Source organism: Lampetra planeri, chromosome 30, assembly GCF_965212315.1.
Source record: "Lampetra planeri chromosome 30, kcLamPlan1.2.h2, whole genome shotgun sequence".
Classification (NCBI taxonomy): Eukaryota; Metazoa; Chordata; class Hyperoartia; order Petromyzontiformes; family Petromyzontidae; genus Lampetra; species Lampetra planeri.
In genome coordinates this window covers 2,683,966-2,693,067 of record NC_136136.1, presented here as the reverse complement: position 1 = coordinate 2,693,067, position 9,102 = coordinate 2,683,966, and the positions used below count along the sequence as shown (strand labels likewise).

At 41.3% G+C, this 9,102-nt stretch overlaps 1 protein-coding gene across 1 annotated transcript; it reads left to right on the top strand.

The window, feature by feature from the left end:
* The first annotated feature begins 83 nt into the window (after positions 1 to 83).
* LOC144728796 (prolyl-tRNA synthetase associated domain-containing protein 1-like) lies at positions 84 to 7,588 on the top strand. The gene is made up of 2 exons (XM_078608455.1): positions 84 to 513; positions 4,389 to 7,588. Exons 1-2 carry the CDS (start codon positions 430 to 432, stop codon positions 4,863 to 4,865), a joined length of 561 nt encoding a protein of 186 aa, XP_078464581.1. The 5' UTR covers positions 84 to 429; the 3' UTR covers positions 4,866 to 7,588.
* The last annotated feature ends 1,514 nt before the right edge of the window (positions 7,589 to 9,102 follow it).

Genomic DNA, 9,102 nt, shown 5'->3' with positions numbered 1-9,102 from the left:
GGAAAAAAAAACCTCGCGCGATAAAACGTTCCGGTCTGTCACGAGTTGGTAAAACAAGCCCCAAATCACCAAAACGGGTCAGCTCGATTAAAATAACACCCGCGTCGTTTGCCGCCGTGCAATATGTACACGACACGCTCACGGATGCGTCAATGTTATAGAGGAGTGAATGTTATTATTGTTGTTGTGTGTTAAAGCCGGTGCTACACATGTATACATCCGGGTCGGTTTCCCACCACCCGCTTTGAGGCCACGTCAGAGCAACGCTAAGAGGAGGGGGGTGGGGGAAGTCACTTTAATTGATTTCTATTAACCCATTCAACATTAAATTTCCGTTCGTTCGAAACAACAACAACGGTTACAATTCACAGTTATCCAGACATATCCACCTAAACAATAATAATATCCACGCTTCAAGACTTGCTCGCCATGGCGTCTGAGAATCTGAGACGTCAACTGGAGTCGTTCCTACACAAGCTGGGCATCGAATTCGACTGTGTGGAACACCCCGAGGTGACGGGATTGTGAGGGGATTGTAACTTTCTTGTTGCGTTGTTACACTGACGGCTGAAGTGTTTCGTGCGCCTCGTTCCGTCAAAGAGTTTCCTTAAGCCTCGTTAACAAGTCCGCGGTCACGTCGCGCTGTGAATTCGCTTAAGCTCACACGCCAACTCGATAAACAAGAGTGTCACAATTGTTTGTTGTTGTTGTTGTTGAACGTGTTGTCTTCGCAACATCATTCAGACTCTGTCGTTTCGACAGACCTGTTCTTCACCTGGGGACGGCTGCTTGCGTTGTGGCCGAAACGTCGTGAGAATTGGATTTTATTATGTTTTATTTTTTATTATTTTATTATTTCCATTCTACGTGACTTTACCGAAAGAACCAAGAAGATGAATCCCTGCAGTCACGAAAGCTTTAAATCGAAACATCGTGTTGTTGCGGTGGGCACGGCTGTCGTTGCCACGTTGTTTTAGCGAAAAGATTTCGTCGTCGTGAGCTTGACAGACGGCTCCGTTGGATCAAGTGAATCACTTCACGATAATCTTGGGTCTTTCGGTAAAGTCACGTAGAAAGGTTCTAATAAAATAACAACAAATAAGAAACTACGACTTTTCGATCGCAACACAAGCAATCGTCATCCGGAGGAAAAATAGCATCACTTCACGATGCTGTTACGTAAAAGCGCGGCGGTGTTCCACCACGTTGCTTAATCGTGCATTGCTAATCTTGTTTCGAGGTTTTCGTTCATTAAAACCATTGCTTATTGACCCTGCATGAAGCATGCCTCTGTTGTACACTTGCTTATTGTTTTTGTTGTTGTAGTAGTCTTGGATGCCCGTGGGATTTCGCCGACAAATTGATGCAATCTCGCAGTGGAAATTACTGCCCCAATAATACACGACGTGTCGTCATTTTAAAGGGCTGTTGTCTATACGAATGTGCCTTGGTTATGGAAGAGGGTCTTGGCTATGGAAGGGGGTCTTGGTTAAGGAAGAGGGTCTTGGTTATGGAAGGGGACCTTGGCTAAGGAAGAGGGTCTTGGCTATGGAAGGGGACCTTGGCTAAGGAAGAGGGTCTTGGCTATGGAAGGGGGTATTGGTTAAGGAAGAGGGTCTTGGTTATGGAAGGGGACCTTGGCTAAGGAAGAGGGTCTTGGCTATGGAAGGGGGTATTGGTTAAGGAAGAGGGTCTTGGTTATGGAAGGGGACCTTGGCTAAGGAAGAGGGTCTTGGCTATGGAAGGGGGTCTTGGTTAAGGAAGAGGGTCTTGGCTATGGAAGGGGACCTTGGCTAAGGAAGAGGGTCTTGGCTATGGAAGAGGGTCTTGGCACAAACACGCGGCACTCAGATGATTACACCCGGGATGGCCTCGGACAGTCAACTGTAAATAAGGGTCATTAAGTGGGGGTTTGAAGGCTTTATGAAACAATTCAAATCTGTATTAGTGCTTGTTGTTGCCACCGAAGTTGTTTAGTAAAGACTTAAATTGTTTAATGCAGCCTCGTTCTTTATCCGTTGCCAGACCATCCTGAGTGTAATCACAAAGTTCAAAGTTAATTTATTAGGTATATCCCTGTGAGCCATTCGGCTCTTGAATCGGGTGCAACCGCAACAAACAAAAAACAAAAACATGAACAAGAAAACATCTTAAAGTGACTATGTGCAAACAGAAAATCCAAGAAAAGACAGCAAAATATTGCAGAAAAATCACCGTACGCCAACCCTGTGCAAATATCCCAGTGGGATGCAAGTCAAACAACAACAACAACCACAAGACAACTTAGATTAAGGCCATCAGTGTAACTCTGTACTACAACAAACAAACATGGCCAAACCAAAAAACTTTTCGAAAATCACCAAAATAAAGCCATGAAAGCAATGACACAGTGATCATAGGAACTGTGAACTACTTGGACGAAAGAACAGTAGACAACACGTAGCTGAATGCCCTTTGACCATGGAAGAAATTGTCAGCTTGTCGGGGTACATCAGACACCTTGATGTTGTATGAGCAATTCCCCCTCATCAAGAAAGGTGGACAATTTATTTATACGTGAATTTTCGTCCTACTTTGTTGGCACACAATGCCGGAGTAAATCTTCACTGCATGATTGTACTCATGATTACCCCATGTTCATCAAAGTGTCTGAAATGCACACTAAATATTGTGGAACGTCATGCATGCAAATGCTGTATATTTAGCAGGTATTTTGCTATGCTATCACTGGAGATGTGATTGTGGAAATCAGTGTAGCATTGTTACGTATGTACCACTGCGGCTGTGGTCTGATTGACCTTCATATTGAAATGGGAATTGGAGTTAGCCTCTTGAGAAATTAATAGAGATACAGTACCTAACACCCACGTGCTATGCCTACACCTCACCAATCCCCCACTGCCCTGAACTCGATTCACACGTGACTTACAATTTCACTACCCCAAATGCTCATTCTTAAAAATGTAACAATTTATTAAAACCGTTTTATTATTACTCATACTCTTTGGTTTTTTCGGTAAAGTCACGTAGGTAAAAAATGTAATAAAATAAATGAAAACAACTATTATTATTATCTTTATAAATGCATTGAATCACTTTTCACGTTTATTACGTCTGTAAATTATATGCATATGTTACTCAAAGGATAGCAAAGAATGAGACAAGATAGGTAACAAAATGCATTATTTCATTAAACAGTGCCTTCTAATCGTCAAGAGTTTGTTGAATTTCTGGAGGGGTAAATGTTTTCTACATACTTATCAAATATAATTCTAGATTTGAAGCTTTCGTGACTGCAAGGATTCATACTCTTAGTTCTTTCGGTAAAGTCACGTAGGTAAAAAATGAAATTAAAATTCATAAAAATAAAATAATAAACTCACGACGTTTCGGAGGCAACACAAGTCTCCGTCATATTGATGCAGCAAATCTGGCTGTGACGGTCCCACCTGATGACGGAGACTTGTGTTGCCTCCGAAACGTCGTGAGTTTATTATTTAAATTTTTATTAATTTTAATTTCATTTTTTTACCTACGTGACTTTACCGAAAGAACTAAGAGTATTATCAAATATAACTTTATTTTCCTACACCTAACGCTCTCAGGGACTGTTTCCAAGGGCCAACCTTTTCAGTAAAGAGTGTGCCCTCACCAGTGCATGGTTGTATGAGACTAAAGTTAACTTCAAATGTGCAACTAGTTTTTATTTGTTGGTGGGGAAGAACCTCTATTTTTGTTTAATGAAATAAATTAAAATTGATTCTAGATTTGAAGTTTTCGTGACTGCAAGGATACATACTCTTGGTTCTTTCGGTAAAGTCACGTAGGTAAAAAATAATAAATAAATAAAATCACGACGTTTCGATTGCAACACAAGCAATCATCATCAGGTATGACAACCACAGCAATACATTTTTACTGAAGTGGAAGAGAAGCCGGAATTTAAATTGCCACAACTCTGAGGTGACTCAGAGGTGATGGTGCTGAGCTGCCAAAACTGAGATCCTGGTTTCGAATTTTTAAGCAGTTCTGTGATATCTCCATCCGCAGATCATTTGCCCACCATGCAGTGATGCACTGCCTCAAATAGCTAATACTCTTAGTTTTTTCGGTAAAGTCACGTAGGTAAAAAAATGAAATGAAAATAAATAAAAAATAAAATAATAATTTATTCATTTTAATTTCATTTTTTTACCTACGTGACTTTACCGAAAAAAACTAAGTATGAATCCTTGCAGACACGAAAGCTTCACATCTAGAATCAAATAGCTAAACTTTAGAGAGAATGACAAATGCTTAGTATTTTGTGTAGAGGGGGCAGAATGTTGGCGCTGTACGTGCATACATGCTAATCTTCATGCGTGCACTCGCCTTGCTCTATCGTCCAGGTGTTCACGGTGGACGAGATGATGCCGCATGTGAGCCACCTGCTTGGCGCCCACACCAAGAACCTGTTCCTGCGAGACAAGAAGCGCGGTGGCCTGTGGCTCGTCACCGCCCTGCACGACCGCTCCCTGCCGCTCGGCGCGCTCTCAAAGCGCCTGGGGCTCGGCTCGGGCTCGCTGAGGTTCACCGACGAGCTGGCCATGCGCGAGGCGCTGGGCGTCGGGGCCGGCTGTGCCACCGCGCTTGCGCTGTATCGCGACTCGGCCGATTTCAACGCCCCCGGCGAGCCCGACAGCCGCCCGAAAGTAACTTTCGTGCTGGACGCCGAGATCGCGTCCGAGCAGGGTCCGTACGAGCGAGTTTACTGCCACCCGATGAGCAACGCGGCCACGCTCGGCATGCGGACGCCGGACTTCATGCGCTTCGTGCGAGCGACGGGTCACGAGCCGGTGATTGTCGATTTTTCGGAGCTCAAGTGACCGATTGCATATTTGCGTTTTTGTTGTTGTTAAATCACGGTTGCTGAGCACAGGCGCCAATATGCCAAGCGGTCGGTAAGAAAACTTTACTGTTGAGGTTAATAGGTAAAAATGAATGCGTTTCTTGAATTGAGCAAAGCTTGTAAAATGTGGGAAAAGGGACGACTGGAGGATTTTTTTGAGGAGAGCAGTGTTAGGATTGAAGCCGAAAGAGGTTTTTGTTTTTACCTTCAGTATGGTGGATGAACGCAGCTTGCATGAGACTAACCTGTCTGTTTAGTAGACCGAGTCCTCAGCATGGGAGTATAAATTGACACGAAAAGCATAGTTACTTCAGAAGGCACCAAAAACGGATTTGATGGAAAAGCCCCAAATCTACCACTACCTGATGAAAGAATTTCACATGGGATTTAAAAAAAATATTATGAAAACAGTGCAGCTTAGTCAAATGTTTTGGTCATGAAGCCTTTTGGCTAGATTGTAATGTTTTGAGAATTGTAAAACATGATGGCTATTTAATGGTTCAAAAAGTGGTGATGCATTGACTCGATATGATGGTACATGATTAATGTTGTTAAATATTTGTATCATCTAATTTTACAGTATTTTGATGCACTTCAGTGACACCGATTGCTCTATGCAATTTTATAAACTATTTAAAATCCACGTGAATGTTTTAGACGTTGATATGCAGCATGGTAATGGATGGTTTTTTTTATATTGAGAGGTACAAGCTGCATGTATTCAAAAAGTGCCGACAGAGGGCAGACGTGAGCTTTCTTTTATGCAATTCTTCCTACCAAAATAAAGAGGCTCCCTTAAAAGGCACGTGTCCTTTATAACAGACGTTTTAATATAAAAAGAAAATGATCTTGACTTTTATTAAATCGTTTATTTTCCTACATTTTACTTTTTGTATCATTTGTGGTCGTTTGTTTTTACAAATATGGCCGTAAAAATGTAAAGATAATCGGTTTACCATGGAATGTAAAGCCATATATAATTGTGTAATTGTGATTTTCGTTACCTGTACGTGCGTGGTGACCTTAAAAAATATATAAGCACTCTCTTCAATCACCCCAAGTGTGTGTTGGGCAGTGCACAGCAGGCAGCCAAAACACATCATTCTCACACTGATTGTATCACAATTGGTAGAAATAGTACATCTCGCTCACATCAGTCCAACAATACCAATTTATGACCATGTGCCTGTCACAAAGCAAGCAATCTTATACGGTCTCTGAATCATCATTTTTGCAAACACTGCCCCCCCCCCCCCGCATGCCATCACCTCCCTAGGGACAATAATTCAGGTCACGAGTGATGAGTGAATTCAATGGGAAATATGAAAACATGACAGCAGTGCCATTCCTTAACATCTTTTCTGCAGCTTTGTGTCAGCTGTCTACATAGGACAGCAATAATTAATAATCTTCAACTAAGTTGAATAGCACATGCTATATTAATACAATTACACCATTGCGACATATTACCTTTTTACCACTGCTTGGCCAGATACAAGGCGTTATATGTAATACAAAAATCAATTGATAGGCCACTATATCATAAAAAAACTATATATCCTCACCGTAGTGTTTTTAAGTGCCGTACATATTTCACGAATAATTATAATAATTTTCATTGTGAAATGCGACGCGCAGTTCCATCACCTATGGTGTAAATGCCGCCACGGTTTCAGATCATTGATGACCCCACGTGGTTGTGGCTAATTTGCAGGGGGAAGCCTAACATCGACGTTTGGGCGTACTCGTAAATGCGGGTTGGTACAGCCTCTCCTCGGCAGTTTGACGATTCAACCACATAATAAACGATCTTGTAAAAAAAAACATCAGCAAGCCGGCTGCTGATGTTGGGAGTCCGTGACCACACATACAGATGAGCGAGTGGAAAATCCTCTTTGATGGCATTGATCGTGATGTATAACCAATTGGCTGGAGTTGTGAAGTAGCCAGCGGGGGACCCAGAGTTTTATGGGAGCTGGGTTTTAGGTGCACAAACTGCTGCTCAGTTCCCCCAAAAATAATGATAGACACGGCACTGTGGTGCAGATAGGGGAAAATCACTGCTCAATCCGTCATGTGCACCAGCCTGCCACCGATTAGAAAAACCCATCAGGGCGCTGTCGTTGTGATGGGCATCAATTTGTACTTTTTATTCTTCATATAACACCTCTGTCCTCACTCAGGGCAGGCGACGTGCCCTGCCAAGCTGCTATCGCCATGTAAAAACATTTCAGGATATTTTGTTGAAATTTTTGGTGAAGCACCGGATTTAAAATTTCACTCTAGAAACCAACGTGATTCTGATGGCAAAATTATTGATTCTCGTGGCATGAATTTAAGAAACTTGGACATGCAACCACGTTAGTGCGATCATGCGGATTATAAAAAAAATATTCTTGAGGTCATTGGGGTACATGCTTTAATATATAAAAGATGACAATGGTTAATTAAAATATTCTGAACTTTTACAATGTTTGGTGAATAGAATAATGAGAACAAAATGTGACACACCAAAGCTACCGTGAGGTTTTTAAAGGAGTATACCTGGGAAACAGGTGTGTCTTGTTAACACATTTTTAAGCCAGTACCTAATATAGAACTGTTTTACACATTACTGATATATGCATGGCACGTGATTTGACAGAACAAATGGGCTCGTGAGATTTGCTCCGTAATATTAAAGTATTTTCATATGTTGTCTCCCTTTGTCCTTCCATTTTCTGTACCCTAGAAACTAATTTCTCGCATGCCTCTATTTTAAAGATATAACCAAAATAAGAACTCTTAAATTCGTGCAAACTGACGTGGCAATAATGTAATTGGAGCTCCTCAAAGGCAGTTTGACTTTGCGGAGTCCACAGATACAGGATAATGAACAGTGATATTTGTCATTACGCACAGTTGCTGGGCTGTGCCAACATAATCTAAATATCATAAACAAACGTCATTGGTAACAGCATTATAATTCATGTGTCACGCACTGCATAACATTTTTAAATTTCCACTAAAGCCTATAATTGTGTTTTTTGGAAAATCCATCACTGAATAATCCAGCATCACATTGTCCAAGTGTCTTGTGGTGATTGATAACTTCTCACCTATTGAAATAAAAATGGACTAAATTGGCAAATACTAATATTAAAAAATTTGTATATTGATATAACATGTTAACATAATCAACATTTTTTACGGCAAATGCAGTATCCAAATTCCTCGGTGTTTGGGTAGCGAATTGTAAAACTTTCTGCAAACACAAGTCGCGCAAAAAGTTATTGCATATTTTATTGGTCTCAAAGGGGACCATTGCTCAAAGAATATTCTATTTCGGCAGTGTGCATGGTAAAAGTAGAGAGGTAGGTTTTTTTTTATAAACATAGAGGTTTTTTTGGGGTTAGATTGCATAAATATATAAATGTGTCGTTAAAACCCGCCACCACCCGACACAGCCAACTAGTAAGGGTTGTCACGTAAACAGAACGTGCCAATTCGTCACTAGTACAGCACACCGGTGTGTTGGAGAGCCAAGCCACAACATTTACAATCTGGGTACGACGTTTCGCCAGTAATTACAACAAGCTCCGTCAGGCGACAGCCAGATTCGTGGAGAAGTCCACCTGTCTCGTTTTCTATATAGAGGCGTAGATTTGGTGACCACACTTCTGCGGTCTTGCGCAAAGGTAGGGGGTGGGGGATTAATGAGCCAACGTACATTATGCATGCGCATTATGCGAGCCCTTTGATATTGTCCTTCCTGTCCATTGTGTGTATTAAAATAGCCGTACCAACGCTAATCCCTATTGAAGTATGCTGCCCTTTGTAGGCATGCATTTAAAAATGTATTATTTGATTATTCGCTTCCACGCAGCACTAAGTCGGTAGCTATCCGAACGGTTAAACTAATAATTTCTTTCAATTTCGATAAACGAATTAGTCTTGGCCAGTAGGAGCTAGTTTTGCACAGAACTTCAACTATCAAAATCAATTGAGTGTCCTTGTTGGCACGCGTGTTCTGCTACTACTGACAGTTGTATTTGGGAGTATTTAATATATCTCTGATGTTATTTTAGTCTCGTGCTGATCATTCATCCTGTTTGCCCAACATAACATTTTCCACAAGTGCAGTTAATCCTGTACACAGCTTCTGTTGATAGCTTCGGTAATATATATTTGTACAAAATATGAATTTCTGTATTTTATGTACCGTGCCATATCTG